Source organism: Parasteatoda tepidariorum, chromosome 8, assembly GCF_043381705.1.
Source record: "Parasteatoda tepidariorum isolate YZ-2023 chromosome 8, CAS_Ptep_4.0, whole genome shotgun sequence".
Classification (NCBI taxonomy): Eukaryota; Metazoa; Arthropoda; class Arachnida; order Araneae; family Theridiidae; genus Parasteatoda; species Parasteatoda tepidariorum.
The window spans coordinates 31,873,641-31,898,079 of NC_092211.1; the positions used below are offsets into that span (position 1 = coordinate 31,873,641).

A 24,439-nucleotide genomic window follows, 5' to 3' on the forward strand; every position below is an offset into this window, starting at 1 on the left:
TTCGAACCCGGTTCACCTCATTCGAAAACGCTCTTCACGCTCTTGGGCGAGAAACAATTATTTGATTTCGATGGTTTTAGTATGGATCCTAATACTTTTGCCTTAAAAAATATAAAAACCAAAATTATTGTTATATCAAGTTCATATATCAAAATTCGTCAATTGCACACGCAACATTTACAAATAAAACTTTGTAACATAACTCACTTATCAATTTTTGGTTAAAATTAATATGGGTTTGTGTACGGATCTGAATTCTGATACTATTACTTTTAAAATAATGCATAAATCAAAATTATTAACATGTGACTAATAAATACCAAGTCTTCAATTGCACACACTTTAACTAAAATTCACGTACAAAATATTGCATGCGTACATTGCTCACTCATAAATTAAATAATGTAAATACTTATTTTCTTGTAAAAATGTTGCCAACATTTTAAGGTAAAACTTGTAAGAAGGCATTCAATAATTGTCTTCTGGAGGTATTTTTGCCATTATTATTATTATTCTTTAAAAAATACAAATGAAAATTATGTCTTATTATTATTCTTTAAAAAATGCAAAAATGTAAATCATCTAAGAATAAAATTTTTTTTTTTCCTAATTCACGCACTTCTTTCAACAAGCTTATGTAACAAGCTTAGATAGTGGTAAACGACTTTCTTAAACTAAGTAATTGCGACGAATCAAAATAAAGATACTATTTTAATTTATTTATATTTATCTATATGTTTTTCAAATTCGACAAAAATAGCCTTTAAACAATATTTATTCATAAAACAGTGACTTAATTAAGTTAAAAGACGAACTTCTCCCGTAGTTCTAATACAACAAAAGTTGAAATGGTCAAGTTTGATGTAGTTCTCTTGAATTACTGAATCAATTTCCAAAGAAATTTAAAAAAATTGCTCATCTTAATCAGCACATTTTATTTAGATAGTTTGTCAATAGTTAATTTTACATTCTTAAATTAATTAAAATTTATAGCATCAAAAATAATTGTCAAGCTAATTGTCAATTACAGTTCTCAAAGTATTCATATTAAATCGCAATGATACTAAATATTTACTATGGCATTTAAGTTCGTTGAAGCCCCATCAATTATGTTATTTTTGCGACCAGATGATGTTGTTAGACAACATGTCGTGTTCTTTAAATTATCTTCCCTGGCAGCAACATTGCAAAAGAGATAAAATTGTTGTTTCAATTCAAGTCAATGTTTATTTCTCAAGCATAAAAATACTTATTAGTAAAATATGAACGACAAAGAATTCAAACGACTTAAATATCTTTATTCCTAAGAAAGTCGATAAAAACTCTCAAGAAATTCAAAAAGCTATTTCGTCCGACCCATTATAAGCAGACAGAAAATCCTAAAAACACCCTCACCTGCACCCCTTACTCGCAAATATTTGCAAAAATATCCTTCGTATTTGCGTCTTAGGCCACTAACGCTCTTGGGGCCCCCGTTATAGAAGTCCTAACAACGGTATTTTTTCGTCGAGGCAGCAGCCCCATTATATGCGGCCCGCAGTCGTCCTTTCCGATTGCATTTGCAAGAAACAAACGCTGCAGCCTATTTCGCTAAGAACCTGGTCTGACAGATAATAATAGGGCCCCCTTTCCTTCAATTACAGCTCTGTGTATTGATAGGTTACCATGGTAACGGGAGCCAGATGTCCGAGCCTCACCATATTTCCACGGGACTACTCTAGAATGCTCCCAACCCTTCTTTTGGCGACTTAGTTTGGCGAAGAAGCGCCTAGATATAAAATAGGGTAAGAAATTGCTGTTATATTTTACGAGCAAATTGTGCGAAAATAGAAACTAAAAATAAAATTGAAAATGATTAATCCTAAGTAAAACTATTTGAAGAGCAGAATTGGGTACCTTCAACTAGAGAAGAAATGAAGTGATTATGCCTAACCACAAGATTTAGAACAGATTTAATTGGATATATTAAGCGATGTCACGCGTGTGTGTGGAAACTGATTGGCTTCTGAATTGACAATTGCCACGATTTAAATTCGATGACGTCACTTGCAGGCTTAAAATTGTACGTAAATATAATTGCAAAATCTTTAAATAATAAAATAACTAGACGAATAAAATTAGTGAAAATATATCAAGTTAAGTATGTACGCAGTTAAAAACAACTAAAAATCACCCTGAAATAAACAGGTAAAACGTAGTGATAATATTTTTAGAATAGAATTATATGAGAATAGAAACAACTACCAACAATAACTCGAAAATTACTTAAAAAAAAAAAAGGCTAAATAAAAAAAAAAAAGAAGTCAAGAACAGAATGTGCATGAAGAAATGCAAATTTATTAAATAATAATTAATTAATTCGAGACATTTCAAGAGCGAACTGATTTTAAAAAAATTTGGTAAAAAATCTAGTATATTTCAGACACAAGAAAGCGTAAATAAAAACAACTAAAATATTTCAAAACTAGCAATAACAACAATAAATTGCTGATCACGCCTCAAAAATAGAAAGGACAAAAAAAAATTTCCAAAATAATAAAGCTAAGTTTGAAAATTTAATTCTGAACCAAGTTCAAAAATAATATCAATAACATATATCCAAAATAATATTGCTAAAATGCTGATGTACTTACAAGCAAGATTACTGTACAGATGTACTAACATACTTATAACCTACACATACACTTAAAATAATTTTGTGTGATTTCGAAAAAGAGAAAATTGAGGAAAAGATATTTCAGGGGGGAAAATCCCATAAATCAAATGGACACATCGAGACAAAAAATCAAATCAATCACATTTTTATTCTATAATGCTATGACTTTTTTTTAAAATTAAAAAACTACAGTAAAAAGCAGTCAACAACACTATTTCAATCTTAATTAAAAAAGCGTCGAAGAAAAAAAAATCTTAATTATATTTATTGTCTGAAATTACATTCAATCAGAGTATCATTGAAGCTTTTTCAGTCGCCAAGGGAATATAAAACAGCGTTCAAACAACTAACTCGAACTATCCAAAAGTGTAATAAATCTCTATGAGTCTTGACACTAAATTATGCAACAAGTGAGCCAAAAAAAAATATTATTAACTGCGAGTTTTACCGCAATTTGCCTCCAATTCTTACTCTCCACTGTATATGAAATGCACGTAATGAAGAAGATGTAAAAGAGAGAAATGAACAGAAGGGGTCCGCAATAATCTACTATTCATTCATGAAGTTGGAAGGAATGAAAAAAAAAATACCCCCACCCCTTTCTCTCTCTTCTAGCTCTATCATTCACCGGCATTACCTTCTTCCTAGCAATTCCGATTCTATTCATCGCAATCGAATGTTCCGCTTGAATGCCATGCAGATCTTCCAGTGAGAAAGCGGCTTGGCGTCATTTATTATGATCGTTAGCACTCCATTGTCGCAGACGACAATTTTCCTTTCCGTTCGAGAATTAGAACGATATCTCGGTGATTGAGGTGACATTTTTTTTCTCTACCCCCGAAAATTAATTTTTTGCCTTTGCTTTATTAAATCGGATATAATGATACTACAGATACATAAAAAGAATACAAATTTTAATTATTTTGCTATACGGTACAAGACCATATAATAAACACGTAAGAGCATTAGAATTTTATTTTCTTTAAAATAATAATTAAAAACAGAGCGTTATTTAAATTTAAATTCAATTGTTAAACAGAAAATTGCATATTGAAGTACCGTAAACCTTTCTCCAACTGAATCCTTTTTTCGACGTAAATACCGACGTCTAGTCTGTTGAATCATTTTGCATCATTTATGATTAACAATTTATAATCTATCACTATGTTTAATAATAACATACGTCGCAAGACATGATCATATAACAACAAAAATATGAAATAGACTTATTTAAGTTCACGTATTATTTGAGGTTTAATGCAAAGTTAACACATTCTGAATTAAGACTCATCTTTGTTTCAGGATGGTAAATTGAGACTTATTATGCAGCTTTACGTTCTTAAAATGATTAGAACATAATAAATTAATTCCCATAAATAAATTAACAAAATGTGTGGTTCAGTTAAGAATTCAGTTTCCATACAGGAAACTCAGGTTTGTCAACAAACAAAACAAAGACTGTTTAAAGTTAGCAATATGCTTCTAGACATGCTGTGCACAGGAACTTCCTGTTCTGGAACATTTTATGAATCTGCTGTTTATCACAAATGTTTATTCAGGTTTCTTTACACACTGTTTGTCCGAAAACAAAACAAAATTTTAAAGATATAAGATATATTTTACAAGAAAGTTTTAAGCTACATTTGGAGTCGCAAGTCTTCCTTTTGAAAGATGTTTCTAATAATCTAATTAAATAAACGAAAACGTAAGAAACGGTCTATATTGTTTTGCTGTTAGCCAACACAGGCAACAACATTAAACAAAACAAAAAAAAACCTTAGTTCCGATTGTCCAATTAAATGATGATTTGTTAAATAAATATAAGCCAAGCAATACATCAAAACCTTAAAAGGGGAAGAAAAAAAATCCGACTCTTAAACAAAACGCAGATGCAATTTCCCAAATTACGAATATCCTTCATTTTTCACATCAAATGAACGTGATCGCGAAACTGGACAATTCGAATCAGTCGTGCAATCCCTACATATCTTCTTACATTTTAACCGAAAACTTTAGAGCCTCAAAACGATGCATAGCGCCCCCTATTTGAAAATGAAACTAGTACCCCCCACACAATTCCTAAGCAGCAAAGCCCAGCACCCTCTTATTTTATTCATGTATTTACCATGGGGCCTTCGAAAACTTTGCGCAGTGATTTAGGCTTATTAATCCATTAACAAAATTGTTTCGAGCTGTTATTGTGATTAGGAAGAGGCCGGGGCCCATTACGAGTATTGCCTGTAGCGGCAAGCCCCATGCACGGCGAGGAGGGGCGTAGGAGGGCGCTTTACTAATGTATAATGTAGGCAGTAATTGTTGCCCGCACCAGTAATGTCATGGCGTTCATTGGCTGAGAGGAATAAACCGGAGGTTCGAAATGGCTGGGAGGGAAATTGGAAAAGGGGGATGGGATGAAGGGGGATGGAACAGTACCATTTCGCGGTTTGGATAGCAAAATGGATATTATAGCAATGCTTCGTTCGGTTTTATTTCCCGAGATATTCTTTCACTAAGCCGAGTAGAGTGTGTGAGTATTGCATAAAGCACCCGAATTATGATATTTACTTCTTAGAGCCTGAGATATTCTGATTTGGTTGTAGGAAAAGTAATTAATAAAAGAGATTATCGCCAGCGTGGAAAAGACGAAAAGTCAAATGTGCACTTAAATATGAGAGCTGCGTTTATGGAGAATTTGGAAAATAGACAAACCAGTCGTTAAATTAAACAATCAGGCGGTTTTAATCGAGTAGAGTAATCATAAGCAACGAGGATAACTTCTACACATTCAATACTATGCAGATGCATTGTATTGAATATGTTGTAAAACATCAAAAAAGTAATGTGACACAGTAGAAACTAAATACTCATTCAATACTATGCCAACGCATTGTATTGAATAGGTTAAAAAGCAGAAAGAAAGAAAATCACGTGACACAATAGAAACTAAACACAAATAGTAACTTTGGAAAACTTGACAATCAACTAAACAGCAGCACTTTTGAACGATAGAGTTAAATCAGGGGTCTGTTTAGAAGAAATTTGGGTCCGTTAACGGACCTTTCACAAAATATATTTTTATAAAAACGGACCCTTCACAAAATAATTTATCTTTTAATCGGACCCTTCACAAATTTGTTTATCTTCATTATTGTTGTGTTAATCGAATAAACCCTTCCCAGGAAGGGGGGGGGGAGAAAGACACATGTAAACGAAATAAATTTTGTCTTCGGCAGAAGCTTCTTCCTTCCGAAATGAATATTCTCCGTTGAGCAGTATAGGCTAAATACCAAGTATTTATATGGTGCATCGCTAATTTAGTAGCTGCAATTGCTGTTTATTTTTGAAAATTTAATTTTTTTAATTATAATTTTACAGTGTTGAGCATAATCTTGTATGTCTTTACAATTTAAAGACTCCTTGAAAAAGTTTTTTTGCAATAACGGACCCTATTTGCACAAATTCACAAAAGCGGACCCTGGTCGAAAGAATGTGACTTAACGTTTATTTTATATTCACAAATTACGAGTAATTTTTTCACAATTTTACAAAAACGGACCTTTCACAAAATGTCTGGACAGACCCCTGGTTAAATGTAGAACGTAGTTATATCTTTGAATGTAGTTATTTTATTAAGTTTCCTTGCACTTAAGGAGTTTCAATCATTACAGGTTTTACTGCATTTGGGAAGTATTCAATATCAAAATACTAATTCTTTTTGTTGTCTTAGCAATTTGCAAACAAAATATATTTATCTTATAGAAATGTTTCTAGCAATCCTCACTGTACCGCGTTAAGTAGTTGCGTGAATGGATATTGCATAAATCACCCCAAATCTTCTTAAAGCCTGAAATAGAGGTATTCTAATTTGATAATAAGATTTATTAAGAGATATTATTGCGAAGTAGGGCAAGAGACGAGTAATCAAGTATGCAGTTAAGCAAGAAAGCTGCGCTTATGGAGGATTTGAAAAAAGACAAACCAGTTACTAAATTAAATAATATCGGTAGTTCTAATCGAGGTTGAACTTAAATTGAAATTTAGTTAAACATCTTATATAGGTAGCAGCAAATCAGTAAGGTAATATGGTTCAAGGTACCGATACTTAGTTCACCTCTGAACCGATTTTTCTGAGAACATAAATCTTACATATTAATGAAGTTTTCACGTCTCTTGGAGGTCAATTGTAGCAGGTTCTACAGTATTTTATTATTTTTATTTAAAAAATACTTATTTCTGGGTAATGTAATATAAAATTTGTAATTCCTCTTCTCATATAAGTTAAATGCTGCAACTAAATCAAGACATTTTGTTTATGGAGAACAAAAAACGCGATTTAAGATTAAAACTCGGGAAACAAGGCAATGATCGCGTACCTAGTCGAAACGTTTTGAATGAATGTTTATCAATAAATGGATAGCTACTTAAAGTTTGATAATCTCATGAATATTAATTACATTAATATTCTTTTTAACATAAAAAAACACACAAATATTTTTAAAGATTTATCATATCTAACATTCACTATGAAATATTGCACCAAATTTATCCAATTCATAACTATTTGTCGTCAATAGTAACAAAGATATTTTATCATTTAATGGCATTGTTTTTACGCATTGCATTACAAAAAAATTTAAAGAGAAAAAACTGTACTTTTATGAGTGTTGTAATGATTGATCGTAAATGTTGTATAAAAAGTTTAAACATCAATACATTCACCAATTCAGTTTGTATACAGGTAAAGTTTAACCACTTCTTTCATATCTCACATTATGAACAGAAAAAATTTTGTTTTAAATTTATCAATAATATATAATAAATGTTTTATATGAACATAAAACTCACGTTTTTATGACGGCAGCTTTATAATAAAATGCATCAAATTTTCAAGTAAATTCGTCAATGTGATAGCAAAATAGCGAATTATGCCTTATTTTTCCTTTTATTAGGAATTCCTAGATGTTTCTTGTTCCCGCAGTGAAAGGTGGATAAAAATGGCTCGCATAGCTTTTATTGCCATCAGAGTTGGATTGTGTACACATAATGGCCCCAGTAACGGTTGCAATGCTAACTTCTTTTAGCTAAGGACCATTTCAATAGCGAGCTTACAGCGTTGAGCAAAGCAAATTACGCTCCCGCAAAAAAGCAATAAATATATCTTTCCCTTGTCTTATTCCACTTGGACACCACACAAGAGCAATAACGTTTATTTGCAGTTCCCTGCATTGGTATGATGTAGATTTTTGTACTGCTTCTAGCAGTGCTGATATTTTTTTTTTTTATTAGCCAAAACTTACCGCGAATCCTAGGAAATATCCTACTAAAAATTCTATATTATTGTGCCAGTCTATTTCTATGCCATCCTAGTAAGGTAATTATAGGCACTGTGAGTAGTTTTTGTAGCTACTGAAATGTTCCAGCAGCAAACATAAGGCGTTTCCATAAAAAGTTCTTCTAATGCGAACAATAACTGGCAGCAAACGATCCTTCTTATGCGAGAGCTCTGCTAACTTTAATCATAAGAACAGTAAAAAAAAATCTGTATATCCACTTCTGTATTTTTGCACAAACTGCCTTAAAAAAATAAAGTTTAACATAATGTTTTCAGATAATAGCTTTAAATTAGAGCTTTTGTCGCGTTGACTGATCGTTCAAGTTTAAAAACTCAAAAACATAAATTTAGAATAAGTTTATCAAAGTACTGAGATCGAAATACATTTTTAAGGGAATATTTTATCATTTTAAGAAAATTTCATGCAGACCTCCGATAATATTGATACGGTGTACACCATTTCAAATATATAAACCATGATAATTGATTCCTTTATAAAAACTTTCATTTCAAAGGATTTCTTTTTTTTAATTCTTTGAAGAGCTTTTTTTTAAGCTGTAAACACTTATTATTCAAATGAATTTTCTAACAAAGACAGAATTTGAAAAGAGCCTATAAGAATCACAACACTAATGGGTATGAGTAGCTTCTAGAGAAAAACAGTAAATAAATAACAGTCAAACCAATACTTTTGATCAGCCCTCTTGTGAAAAGCTTTTTGTTAACAAGCTCAAGTACCCACAAGCACGTATAAGTATTGAAAAAGTATAAACAGAGAAAGAGGGGGGCGAATCTTTAAAAGCTTATAAAACTAACTGTTTAAGACTTTAAAATCTTTAACAGAATAAATTTGATTTTTCTTTCAATACACACACACATATATATATATATATATATATATAAAAAAGAGACCATTACATTACAGGAAAAGCCAATTTTAACTAGTCTTGGAGATCAAAAGCGTGGGATATAAAATGAGGAATTTTTCAGGAAAAAATAAGAATAGGATAAAAAAAATGATAAAAGGAGACACTGAAGAACCTTTTTCCATTATAGTGTTTTGCTTTAATACGGCTAATAAGCTGTGTTGAAAAAGTCAGGTAAAGGTAAGATATTTCATTCGTTAAGGGGGTATTCCTCTTCGAGAAAATAGTGTATATTTACAAAACATATCGTGGGTTTCGAAACAAGGCGGGGGAGGGGACATAGAGGTGGGGAATCTCTTTGAAAGGCTTCAAAATAAATCGGGTCAAGATTTGTCTCCAACGGCAAGAATGAAGGCAAAAAAGTAAGTACAAATAGAAAGGAAAGAAAAACTTTTTCAGAAGAAATAATTGGGCAGGGATCCAATAGCCTTGCTGCAGGAAAAAGTGTAAGGGTCCCCCCCTCTAATCCTAAGGAAGCTTCGCGATAGAATCCTCATTAGTCCCTTAACAAGAGAAGCACTTTGTCCTCCTTCAGCAGTTGTTAGGACTGGGGCCGTTATTAATGGCGATTAAAAGCTGAAGAGTAATTACGATTCATTAAAAAAGGGGGAGCAATCGATGAAACAAATAATCATTCAGGTTTTTGTCTCCAATTGAAAAGCAAACCCTGGCCGTCTCTGGGAATGGCTCGCGTTTAGATTTCTTAATGATTTATGTGCCTAATTTAGTTGCCAGTGGGCTGCAAGATATAGTCGCGAGCTTTTAGACTGATTTAAGTGTGATGAATGGGTTCCTGTTGCTGTTTGGGAAAATAAGCACAGCTAGAAGGAGTTAGCAAAACGCTAATTTCGCTTGCTGAGTTTTCATTGCGAGGAAGAAATAAAATATATTGTGCAAATAGTCAGACATCCAAGTTGTAAATAATTGAAAGAAAATGTAGCACCTGCTTTAAAAAGCGAAATACACTTAGAACCAGATTTAAAAATTTAACATTTTTGTAAGAAAAAGAAAGAAACACGCATCACCGCATCTAGAAGTCACCTTCTGGCATAAGATGAAGAATAAAATATACCTACACGCGGAAGTTCAGATAAGATTACAAAGCGTTAATAGCGTTTGAAAATCGCTAATAAAAGTCAAGTTTCATCTCTAAAAAGACTCATATCAATATATTTAATACTTTAAAAAATATACATCCTCCCTCCTTTAAAGTTCGAACAAGTTAGCCAAAATAAAATTCAGAAAACTGGGAAAGTCCCGAAGGAACTTTATTTGAAAACTATGACTAAGTCACTAGAAATATAATGTATAAAAATTTCAGAGAGATTTTTATACTTTTTTAAACACTAACAGTAAAGGATGCCATAGACAAATGAAAGTTTAAGCACTTTTTCATACTGAACTAAAATATTGTATTATTGAAATATGATGTTTTCAACTGACGCTTGTCTGCTTCATCTCTGTCATTAGTTTCCGAGCAGCCATAATGTGGCAGCAAAAAGGTCAAAATAAATGTTTGCCTCTACAGAGTTGCCATTACAAACTCAAAAATAATGGGGCAGTTCTTGAGGTGGTCACCATTCATATTATTGCTCAAATAACATAGCGACATGGAGAACAATCTGAATCCATGACTCTAATTCGATATAAGTGTTTTTTTGATAACAGTCATGTCAAGAAAGTAAACCAAAGCAAGCAACTTCAAAGAACTAGGAAATAAATATACGCATCACAAAAGCTACCAACTGTTAAAAGACTTCTCATACGATTTCATGGAGTATGTGAGCGTTTGCAATTTGCGTTTTGCAGCAGAGTTATTTCATATAGTATTTGGAAGCAAAACATTTTCAAGTTCAGCAAGTGCGATTTAGTAAGTTAAGTATAATATGAAACATCACAAGCATAAAAAAGCAAAGCAACTTACTTGAGATAGTCGTTTTTGCAAAGGATCATTCCTCCTTTTGTGAAACAAGAAGTACCAATGTCCGCTAATAGCACTTGACAACACGAGCATTTCAAACACCCGTTGTGCCAGTAGCGGTCAAGTGCATGTAAAAGGTATCTGTCCATTATCTTAGCTCCACAACCCGCACAATTGCGGTTACCAACAGGTCCACCACTAGGCGGCGAAAAATGTTGTTGGTGTTGTTGCTGTGGATGAGGTTGCTGTATGGGCTGCATATTAGCCATACCACCATGGTGGGTCGCCATCATCCCCATCATGTGATGTTGATCCCCATGATGCGGGGACTGTCCAGGTGGGTTCATCATGTTCATGTGGTTTGATGGACAACAGTCCGTCGGGTAATTACTGTATGGGGACTCCGTTATGGCGAGTGTGGAGTTCCTCTTTTTGCGTATGGGTACCAGGATGACTCCTTAAGTTGAAACAAATAAACACAAAAATTAAAAATAAAGAAGTTTTAAACCCTATCTAACAGGGCACATTTAGAAGAGGCAAATGCCGAGAATTTTCTTTCGGAAAAAAGATGGCCACTTTCAGATAGCAAAGAAGTAAAACTAAAAAAAAGAACAAAATCAACAATGCAATGTTCTACTGGATGGCCCCATCAACACTTTAGCACTTAATGTCATTTTGAAGAAGGTTTCACCTTTTTTGCTTCATAGTGAAGCAGCTCACTTCTGGTGGAATCAACCTTTTCTTGTATTTTGTTCACGAAGTACAGAGGGAAATCTGAAAATCAAAAGAAAAAAAAAATATTAATTACAGAACTTTTTAATCAATAAAAATGCTTTAATAAATACGTAACTTTTTCGATTAGTAAATAAAAACATTCAAGTTCATTATAATAAATATTTTAAAGTTTTAACTCTTTCTTGTAAGACATTGTCAAGACATCTTTTCTGACTTACGATAGTCTGATAGATGGGTGACAAACTACACACTATGAAAACTGGACAAGAAAAATATAACGAAAGCAGTTATCAGGAGTCTTAGCCGAGTGTGATTGGGCTTAATCCGGTAGAAAAAACAAAATTTTTCTTAGTATAGTATAGTAGTAAGCTAATCTAACTTTTAATATAATTTTCCGAAGAATCAAATTTCTTTCTCCGTTATAACCGCAATCTTACAACGTATCCGAAGAGATACTGAACAATTAGAAAATAAAGTACGGTAACACTTAGCATGTACACAGATAACGTGTTATCCATAAAATATTTATAATCGTAATATGTAAGTACAGGGGTCTGTCCAGACATTTTGTGAAAGGTCCGTTTTTCGTGAAATTGTGAAAAAATTACTCACATTCCTTCAACCAGGTCCGCATTTATGAATTTGTAATGGCAAATAGGGTCCGGTTATTGCAAAAAACTTTTTCAAGGAGTTTTTAAATTGTAAATAGATACAAGATTATGCTCAGCACTGTAAAATTATAATAAAAAAATTGAATTTTCAAAAATAAACAGCAATTGCTGCTTCTAAATTAGAGATGCAACATAAAAATATTTAGTATTTAGCCTATACTACTGAACGCAGAATATTCATTTCGGACAAATAATGGAAGAATCGTCTGCCGAAGATAAACAAATTTGTGAAGGGTCCGATCAAAAGAAAAATCAAGGGTCCGTCTTTAAGTTAAAATATTTTGTGAAGGGTCCGTTTTTATGAAAAGATATTTTGTGAAGGGTCCGTCAACGGACCCAAATTTCTTCTAAACAGACCCCTGAAGAAAATGCTTTCAAATTAATAATTATAACAAATAACAAGGTGAACGAATAACTAACTACATTGCAGAAGCAGTTCTTTAACTTGAAGTTGCAACAGCACTTTTACTTTTGCAGTTACTTTTTTGCGGTTGAGTTTGTTTTTTTTTGCAGTTACTTTTTGGCGAACCCATAATTTATACTCAAAAGTACCATATGCTAACATAGATTAAAAACTCATGAACAAAAAAAAGTTCGTAAATTTCAAAATCAACCAATTGGGGTGGAATTAAAAAAACTAACATTTATATTTCGAAGATGAATGCTTTTATATACAATCAGGATTATAAATCATAATTCATAACACTTCAAATCACTGCCGTGTTTTGCTAAGAATACAGCTATGTTGTACAATCTAAATAATGCCATTTTTCATCTGTTGTGTCTGGAGGTGGATTAGACAAATGACTTACATTTAAATAAGGCTCATATCTTGACGTGAAAAAATATGATCGTTTTTACGACAATGTTGACGGCATTTACAAGTCCGAAGACCGACAGCTGTGCAGCTCTCACGAGTGATAAAAGCCAAGAATAAAATCATCAACTTTCACCACTCTCTCACGATTGTGTGACAAGACCTCAACTATGTAGTCTCAGCTGCTAAGGTAGTTTTGATGACTGAAACTTGCATGACTTTTTTATTTTTCTTCCGTAGTCGTTATTTTTTACAGACGGCTGTCTAAACGACAAAGAGTTATGTTGTTACAATCTTTTTTCACAAAACGCTACATTCTTTGTTTACACCTTTATTTTTTGTTATAGGAGGTGTGCATGCTAAACAAACATATAAATTTATTTTGAGTTTGTTTCACAAACTTAATTCTTTTTTTTAAGTTTGTTAGACAAACTTTCCGCTTATTGAGCTAACTTGGATTCAGAAGCAATATCCGAAATCATCTTTAATTATAAATTTCTATTTATACCAAACATTGCTTAAAATAAATGCAAAAACACAGATTTTTACGAAACTGAAATTGTTTACAGAATTTAGGAAACTTGTACAGCATTTGAATAGATTAAGAAATTGTTAGGAATTAATTTTTTTACATGGAAATTCCAGATTTTTTTTAAAAAAAAGCTGATAAAGAGAATTTTAGATTTTCCTTAAATTTATAATAGAATAGAGAGTGTTAAATAATCTTTTTATAGACGTAAAAATTGGCAACAAAAATATATTTCTCCTTAATTGGAATTAATCATAAAAGCATTAAGCAATGGCGCATTGCATATAATAAAGATTTTAAAAGCATTATCGATTCGAAATTCCCAAATAAACTAATAACTTAAAAATAACATTTATCAAGATTAAAATTCTAAATTTAATTTCACATATAAATTGTCAATTTGGATGAAATTCTCATTTATTAAATATAAATTTAATTGCCTAAAATAAGCATGATTTTAGACCAAAAACCAAGTAGGTATGATTTTTGTGCAAAGGAACCAAAATATGGGATAAAACATTCTAAGCTTGCTTAATTAATTAATGAAATTTATTATACTAATTGCGTGTCATTAAATGTAAAAGAAAACAAAATGGTGAAATCAATATTTTTTTTATAAAAAAATTACGTTTTCCTAACTAGGGTTAAAGATTAATATAACGAATAAGAAGAATTACTATATTATGAAAGAGTAGATAATATTAGCTGTCAGTTTAAGCTCGTAATTCAATCACAGATGTTGTAGCAGATTTATCTAAAGGTTTCCATATGAAGGGGGGAGAAAAAAAGACTATAAAAAACATTTGTCACAAGAAATAGCAGTAAATAAATAAAGATACATTTAGACGTTAGTGCCATTACGAAAATATGTCGTTTGTTGTGAGCAATAAAAGAAACAGTTTCTAATAAGCTTTGCAGTGAAACATGTAAGTTCAGCTTAAGTGCTATATATATAAAGCTGCTAAAAGAACAGTAAGTAATAGATTTTACACGCATGTTTATGGAAACTACAACACCACGAAGGAATTATGCAAATTGAACCAAAATTACATGAAGAGGTAAGAGACATGCAAATGATTAGGATTAAAGTGATTGCGAGCGTTTATTTGTACCACTATTTGTATATGTATGTGGAATAAATTTCATTAATATCTGACAATTAGGTACTAGCAACTTGTAAAGAAGTGAAGTGATAAGACCAAACCATGTGATTTACATCAGATTTTTATTGGATACCAGTAAGAGACGTCACGCTTGTGTGTCGAACCCGATTGGTTTCTGAATCGGCAAATGCCACGATTTACATACGATGACGTCACGTGCAGTTATTTGCATGGTGTTGCACTTTTCACAAACATTAGAGCAATACTATTGTCTAAAAGATTCCGAGTATAAATTTTAAAACCGTCTTAACTGCGAAAACAACAAGTTCTACAAATATATAAAGGTTATTTATTTATTTTTTTTTAAGTTAGCTTTAAAAGTTAGTTAAGCTTTTCTAAAAGTTTTGAAGTATTTTTGATTTTCGCAAATTTTATGAACTCGTCTCCGAGCTTGAAATTTCGGCCAAATTATTAATAAATCTCTGAAGTTTCAATCGTTTTTCGATCCCTAGTAGCAGAGAATAAAATCAATCATATTATTTATAGCTAAAAGAGTAGGCTAGAAGGAATTTATCGCAAATGAAAATTAACACCACTTAAAGAAGTTAAATTTCAACATAAGCTCTTTGCCCAATGACAAAACAAAGTTACGGTTGTTTTCTAAACTGTGAAAGCAAAATTATTTGCCAATCAAAATTTCCTCCACTTTTCGCCATAATCAAACCTACACTTAAAAAAATAAAAAAGAATGACTTTAAACTGGGCTAAATCTTGTTTTTGCCAGACCATCACTCTTATAGTTAACTTCTACCAAAAATTGCCCAGCAACGTAAAAAAGCCATATCAAATTACGGTATAAAAATACCGGCACTGGTTACGTCATCCGTAAAATCCCATTTCTACCGTAAAACCCATTTTCACCATAAAATATTAAACCGCAATTTTTAAAGTAATATTTAATTAGAATGATTCAGTGATTTTAAGGTAATTATTACTGTAAAAATCAAAAGCATATCAGATTTACCGTTCCATAACAGGTTCCGGTAAAAATGGATTTTAAGGTAAATGGCAGCAACACCCTGAGTGACGGCACTTTTTACCGTAATTTGATCCGGAATTTTTTGCAGTGTTTGTGGAATAGGATAACTAGTTTTTTTCCCCCCACCTTACTTGTTTATGTTTACGTTCGATGTTTTTTTAGACCACCACCTTATTTGTACTACTCGCTTCGTGTGTTATCCTTTATTTTGTTCTAATGAGATCATTTCTAATCAAATTTAATTCAAAATACATTCCTGCATAGGGGGTAGGGCCTTGATGTCGAAGAGGTTAAGGTGATGAAAAGGAATAACCAGTTTATAAGATGTTATACAGCTTTCATATCATAACAAACCAAACATGAATTAAGGAGAAGCCTCAAAAAACGAAAGGTCAAACAAGCAACTATCGTAAACTACTTTGACGGGTTTAAACAACAACAAACAACAGTCACCTCGATTAACTATTCATAAAACGTGACGAGAAATCGGGCTTGTCTTAATTATAAGAGAATCAGAACCATCAGGCGTAGTTAATTTCCAATCTAGGACAATAATATTAGATTTTTTATTAAGATGCAAATTACGAGCGAAATGATTTCTTACTTCACGTTCTATATCATCCCAGAAGTAATAAAATGAAATTTATTCAATAATATATCAGAATCTGAGGTGATCAATAAGAGATTGGCATTGATGAAAGAAGAATGAATTGAATAAGGGCGTAAAATTTATGGCCCGTTACGGTCGCGCAGTTAAACTTTCATTTTATGCCGAGGAATATAAAAGCATCTTCCCCACCTTATATGTAAAATAATATTGCATTGATTGTAATTGATTAAAAATTCTGATTAATTGTTATTTTCATGAGCGGGAAATATAAACCAATTATAAACATTTCGAGACAACGAAATGACACAATAAATACAATCGATTTTTATTCCCGCAATGCTTGGTCAATAATAAATCCAATTTACACTATATTTTATTAAAATACTTATGCTTGTATGTTTTTTTTCCCGCGACCAATGACTCAACATTAGACTAAGAAACAATATTGCTGATATCAAGTATGCAACCGGTTTCCCTTTTCAAGCTACAGATTTCTTCAAAAATCACATTTTTAGTCTAATTTTTGTCGAAATGTGCAAGTTTAAAAACGTTATATAAAACAGGGGGTTGTTTAAAAGTTGCGACTAACTCCTAGGGGCACATCTAAGGGATTAAAATTGTATAGTAACCCATGCCGGAAATGTCGTCATACTCCAGATACTTTAGAACATATTGATGTGCCTCTAGCCGCGTACAACGATAATTCCGGACATGGGTTTGCTATGCAGTTTTAATTACTTAGTTACGTCCTAACTACCTTGTCGCAACATTTATATAACCCTCTGTTATATATAACGTTTTTATTGTACGTTTCGACAAAAAATAGACTAAAATTGTCATTAAAAAAATCTTTGGTTTAAGGTGCAAAACTAATTTCAGATTTGAAATACCATCACCTAAATTATACAAGATCAAGTCATTTGTTCCCCAATGTTATTAAATGTTTTTAAACAAAGAGGCATTTAAAACAGAATAAAACATAAACAAACCAATTATTCATAGAATTCGTTAAGTACCGAGAAACCGAAAGCCCTAGTTAAGACAGACTTTAATATCATATTTAAATTTCTATCAACTTTTAATTGTTTACCAAATCAAATAGGCTTAACAACCATTACCTAAAAATAAAATTTTCAAAATTATTTTCTACAATCACATACTATGCTTCTATGTTTGAAACATTGCAGCAGATTTTAAAATTAAAAGGGACAGTGTCAAACTAACCCATGTAGTAGGTTTGACGTTACGTCGCACAATATGTAACGAACAGTAATATACGTATGTCCAGATCTTTGAATGTTGAAATATCGCAACCTTGTAGATTTGAATTTACCTCAAAAAACAAGATCCTCCTTACTCCCGTATTATATATATCCCGTATATACTATATAAATTTATATATTATATATGTTTAAATTATTATATGTAGTGATGAAGATTTTCATTTTAATCTATTAAAATATTATTAATTCTATGCAGTTTTTATGAAACTACGTAAATTCCGTAGTAGTTGCATATTGTACGAGGAAATATTACATACATTAAAAATTATTTTTCCATTATATTTCCTTGAATTTAAAATAATCTTACCATTTAAGAACAAGTCTGTTAAAACGAATCCCCAACTAAGTGCATGCATTCAAATGGTAGGATAATTATAAATAATTTTTCCATGATANTGTCGGGCCCGTTATATTATTATGTATAGCGATGAAGAAAATTCTTTTCATTTTAATCTATTAAAATATTATTAATTCTATGCACTTTATCATAGAAAATTTCTTTCAGAAACTACGTTAATTCCGTAGAAGTTACATATTGTAAGAGAAAGTATCACATAAATTATAAATAATTTTTCCATAATATTTCCATGAATTTAAAATAATCTTTACCATTTAAGAACAAGTCTGTTAAAACGAATCTCCAACTAAGTGCATGCATTCAAATGGTAGGATAATTATAAATAATTTTTCCATGATATTTCCTTGAATTTAAAATAATTTTACCATTTAAGAACAAGTCTGTTAAGACGAATCCCCAATTAAGCGCATGCATTCTAATGGTAGGATAATTATAAATAATTTTTCCATGATATTTCCTTGAATGTAAAATAATCTTACCATTTAAGAACAAGTCTGTTAAAACGAATCCCCAACTAAATGCATGCATTCAAATGGTAGGATAATTAAAAATAATTTTTCCATTATATTTCCTTGAATTTAAAATAATCTTACCATTTAAGAACAAGTCTGTTAAAACGAATCCCCAACTAAGTGCATGCATTCAAATGGTAGGATAATTATAAATAATTTTTCCATGATATTTCCTTGAATTTAAAATAATCTTACCATTTAAGCACAAGCCAGTTAAAACGAGTCCCCAAACTAAGTGCATGCATTCAAATGCTAGGACACAAACACATAATTTCAATACAAATCCAGCCCCCAAGTCAACAGACAATTAAATCCTTTTCAACATCCCTAACTGACCGCTAACAAGCAAGCGGTGAACATTACACACGATCCCCCGGCATCTATCGCCAAATGACTTATAGCCTAGTTACATTCCCTTAATATCACACCTGCGCTGATGTCAGAGCAGGACGCCAGCGACAATATTGCCTCCCACCACGGAACCCGTCGCTACACCCCTCCCCAAAACACATCTTCAACTCCACCTCCTACACCCCTCGGTTTTATCAGGAAATGATTTTTCCATGATTTATCGAATTCGCTTTTCAATAATTGCTTTTCTGCCAGGCCAACAAATTAAGAAGACAAACTGACGTGGGCCGATCATCGATATATATATATCGCCAGAGATAGACGCAATATATAAAGGTAATACGTGCTGCCGGGGTCTTGATTAACGAGAAAAGAGAGTCGGGTCCGGCGCTTTATTGAGTTTCCCATCTTAGTGGACGGCTGCAAATTCAATTAAAAAAAATAATAAAGGGCAATGTGTTTCGCCAAGGTGACACACGCTTCACGGGAATTGCCCGCCCTTTCGAATGTATCATGGCGGGAGATGGAATGCTCTCAAAAATCGACCGACTAAAGGCTAATTACTCGATAATTAGCCCAGGAGTAATAATTATTGAAACAGGTTTGAAAGGAATCAATATAATGAGAAGAAAGATGAAGCGAAGATGGGATTAGAAAAATCCATATTTGGAAAAGTAATCCCATAAAATAAATTATGTATTCTCCAGCCACCCAAAAACTTGGAAGATCAAAAATATAAATTTAATTGCATCCACGGCGTTAAAACTTTTCTAAAGACTCGCTTATTCGAAAACCCGAAAAGTTTGTCAAAAATAAATTATGTCTCGATCGTTTGAATGTGTGGCTATTTTTGACACATATTACGATGAGCAGAAAATATTTTTTGACAGCATACTTAAATTTTCCGCAAATTGGTAAACAAATAACGTGCGCTGTCATGTAAGTTGGAGCTGCAAAATGTTGGCAACAGTGCTTCCGATCTACTAAAAGCAAACTGTGTACCGAAAATCATTACATAAATAACTACCTAATATAGAATAAGTGGTAACTACTAAAAACAATTAAATGTTATACTGAATTTATTTTCTTTGATAGCTTTCAAAAACTACAAATTGATAAACTACAAATTGATAATGATCTTCGCTGTTATGTAAGTCATAGTTAAGTCTATCTTAAATTAGTGTGACTGCAAAAAGCTGTCAGCAGTGCGATTGGAATTATGTGGCATTAAATTAGAACTAAAACCAAAGCATACTATTCTAACTATTCTCTTTGATTCTTCTAACTAATGCAAAAGAATAGGTATAGATATTTACTAGCTACGTCAAAATAAAATAATAAAATGAATGACTATTACGTCTAAAACCAACACACAAAGACTCTTTTCAAAGAGCCTCTATGATTCTAACAAACAGAAGCTTATGCTAAAGAATTGGTATAGATATTTGCTAGATACCTGGCAATGATAACTAAAATCAATGACTATTCAATAAAAAAACTAACACAAAGAGCCATTTATTTTAGAAAGCTATTTAAATTCTAACAGAAACTTAATGCAAAAGAATTAAAATACATATTTGCTAGATACCTCAAAATGAAAACTAAACTCAATGACTATAATAATATCTAAAACCAACACAGTCCTTTCAAAGAGCCTCTATAATTCTAACAAACAGAAACTTTTACAAATGAATTCGTGTAGATATTTGCTAGATACCTCGCAATGATAACTAGAATTAATGATTCTGAAATCCAAGACTAACACAAAGAACCATTCATTTAAAAGAGTTAATTCGATTCTAACTAACAGAAACTTATTGCAAAAGAATTAAAACAGATATTTGCTAGCTAACCACGAAATGATAACTGAAATCAATGAATATCAATCCTAAGCGAAACACAAAGAGCTATTCTCTAAAGCAACTCTAATTACACGGAAAATACAATAACTTTTGTTCTAAAAGGTGCTAATTATACGTGCATTTAGTTACCATAAAAACACAACGTCCTTCAGAAAGTAACAAATGCAGCTTTTGATTTGAACAGGAGTATATTGCAGAACCAATCTTTCACTGAAAACCTTTCAGGGGACCCCCCTCCCTCATCCAGTATCACGTGACCACTTAATTTCCAAGCATTACGTAATCTGTTTTGCATTTAATTACGGTCATTACGCAGACAAAAGATTGATAGTCGGCTGTTTACTTTGCTTCATTATAAGTCCCGTGTGTGCCCAGCGTCAGATAATTACCGAACACAGCTTAAAAGCAAAACAGGAGGGGAGGCATGGATTCCAAACGGGGAGAGGGGACGAAAAGAACAAAATCGACAATAAATGTGTTTTTGAACATAAAACAAAACTTCCCATGAAACAACCTCACTTGGATATGTGCATTACAATGTGGTACATTAAAATCTAATAACAGGTTTGGGAGAAGACTGTTTTTTTTTTCCGGACATATTTTTCGAGTCGACAGTGAAGACTTATTACCCTTTAAACCCAATAATTATGTTTCGAAAAGTTAAGTTTTCCAGATTTTTAAGAAACTGGTGTTTTCTTTTTCCCATAATGCAATTTTTAACTCAACAAATTAATCTTGACCGTAGGCGGAGGGGGAAACACGAGGTAATTACAATGTACAGCTACTTGGGAAATCTTCGATGATAAGCTAGAGCGAAAAGCTTGTCGAAAACTCAAGAAATATTCTAAAATATCAAAAATTAAAGAAAAAAAAAATTCAAAACAGGTTTTTTTTGCGGTAAATATTTCTAGTTAAAATCTGAACATCTAAAATCACGCTTATTGAGTGTATGTGGAAAATATTTTTTTAGCTAAGTTTTAATACCATAGCTCCCAACATGGATGCGAAGAAATCCAGTAGACTTAACGAAATAATATAAATTTCATGATAATTATTGCATAATGTACTAAATATTTAACACATAGGGAAATGTAGGAATTTTAATGGTCATCAAAATAGAAAAACTGCAATATNTAACAATAAAAAAACGGCTTTTTGTAGCTATTCCAAAAACCGGAAAAATCAGTTATTCGGAATAGCGATGATCCCAATCGTTCCGGATAATCGGTTCCCTACTGTATTATGTTTACTCATAACTTCGAATATTTATAGGCATTTAATGCATCAAAGATAGTTGAAAGATTTTTTAATTTATTTAAAATGAGAGTTCTGAATGAAAATAAACTGAACATTTCAGAACAAAAAACAAGTTTTAAACTGATTTCTATAAATGAGGTTCGCTTTATTATGTATTAGTAATACTTTTTAAAATATTCAAAGAATAAACTGAATATGATTTTTTTAGGAAACTTACTCAATTTTAGGGAATTTTCTAACATGAACAAAAACCAGCAGAATTTTAATTAAACCACTAAACCAGGAGAAACTGGCAAAATCCAGTAGAATTGGCAACTAAGCAATACTAACTTTTAAAAAACATAAAACATTAATGGAAAATAAGTTTTATTGGGCATCATGAACTTTTGCCAATATGCAATTTTTTGTCGCTGCTGCTTAAAAAATGATGCTTCTGCTCACAATAACACCAATTTTCGCATGCTTTACATTCATTTTTTTCCCCTTTTATAAATTTAACACGTTTTATTATTAAAAGAATTTCAATTTACATTATTATAATACAGATCTCGGAGCACAAATTACAAAGAAAAACCAATCACAATACAGCAATATGCTAACGATTTAAATCAAACTATTAAAATCAGCTGTTTGAATTTAAATTTTAACAACATTTTATTAAATTCTAACTAACTAAAAATCAAATAAATAAAAGGCACATCGTCAGGATCAGACAGAAACCCATACGATAAAAGTGCTTCCCTGTTATGACGTATTCAGAAGCACGTAAGAAACTGTTCATAATAAGGAAGCACCCTAGCGACGTATGACGACATTTCCGGGCTTGAGTTTCCATGCAATTTTTATTCTGATGATGTACCTTAACTCCCCTAGAAGTGGGTTGGAAAATTTTTGCGACTCCCTGTTATATGTAGCATTCTTAAACTTGAACATTAAAAATAAGACTAAAAAAACTTGTAACTGTGAGAGAGAAAGCGATCACAGATTTGAAAATCAGCGATACGAAAGTATCTAAGTTCTGTTAAACTAATCTCAGGGAACAGAAAACAAATCAAAAATTATTTCACAGTGTAATCTGACTTGTTCTTTAAGATATTTTTCTGCTGTGAAAAAGGAAAAAATTCTTCAAAAACATTTAAAAAAAAAAATCTAATAAATAAATAAATAACTGATTAATAATAAATAATAGAATAACTGGTAGCAATCACATACACTGGTATCTGAATAAACAAACTTCAAACTTTTAGCATTTATGTTGGAATGCATTTGTGTAAAAAAGATTTATTTATTTAATGACAGTAAACATGAAACTGAGACTTAAAGCAGAATAAACAGCGACAGACCATACGTTTTGAAAAGGAGACATTTTTGAAAAGGAGACATGCTCCTCAGGTTTCCAAATAGGTAGTTAATAAGTATATGGGATTTACAATTTTCGACTGTATGGCTATTTTCTACTGTTAACCACTGTTTCATTTCAAAAATGTCCCAGCTCCTTGTAGCTCTAGATCAAGTCTCAGAAACTTAAATGATTAATAAATTTCGATGAAAGAGAATCTTTTAATTTTCTTAGACAAATGACAAAACTGAACAAAAGCTATAGAAACCACAACAGACGTTTTTGAATAAAAAAAAGCTGTCCTATAAATATGACGCTGGGCGCTAACAGGTTTATTAAATGCATGACTTCAATGCCTGTAAAATTATATTTCCATAAGTAACTTAATTAAGATTTAATAACTTTAAAACATAGATATTAATCCAATAATTCAACATCTAAAATACATTCAAACAAATTAATTTAATAAAAAATTAGATTCTAACTATCTAAAATCAGAAACTGAACAAAACCTATAGAAACCACAACAGATGTTCTTTTTTTAAAAAAAAAAAGAAGAAGCTGTCCTACAAATAGGATGCTGGCGCTAACAGGTTTATTAAATGCATAATTTCAATGCATGTAAAATTATGTTTCCAAAAGTAACTTAATTAAGATTCAATAACTTCAAAACATAGATATTAATCCAATAATTCAACTTCTAAAATTAATTTAATAAAAAATTAGATTCTAACTAAAATCAGAAACTGAATAAAACCTATAGAAACCACAACAGAAGTTTTTGAAAATAGAAGTTGTCCTATAAATAGGACGCTGGGGGTTAACAGGTTCATTAAATGCATAACTTCAATGCATGCTAAATTATGTTTCCAAAAGTAACTTAATTAAGATTTAATAACTTTAAAACATAGATATTAATCCAATAATTCAAGTTCTAAAATTCATTTAAACAAATTAATTTAATAAAAAAATCAGATTCTAACAAGGAAAAGATTATTTTTATTAATATTTTATTTTACACATAGCATTTCACTAGCGAAACGCAATTATACAACAAATCAAGATCAAAACTTGCATCATAGGGTAGGGGGAAATTATTAAGTAGAAACAAGAACAATCAGAATAGTATAAATGATGA

At 31.5% G+C, this 24,439-nt stretch overlaps 1 protein-coding gene across 3 annotated transcripts in view; it reads right to left on the reverse strand.

Annotated features, from left to right (window-relative positions):
- Positions 1-24,439, reverse strand: part of LOC107440625 (LIM domain transcription factor LMO4) — a 168,996-nt gene that overhangs the window by 71,740 nt on the left and 72,817 nt on the right. For 2 of the 3 annotated variants that reach the window (XM_021145355.3, XM_043048119.2), the window contains one exon: positions 10,839-11,609. In XM_021145355.3, coding sequence (XP_021001014.2) covers positions 10,839-11,191 — 353 coding nt within the window. In that variant the 5' untranslated portion in view covers positions 11,192-11,609. Of the gene's footprint in view, positions 1-10,838; positions 11,610-18,687; positions 18,845-24,439 lie in introns of those variants that run through there. The other variant, XM_043048118.2, reaches the window with a different exon arrangement.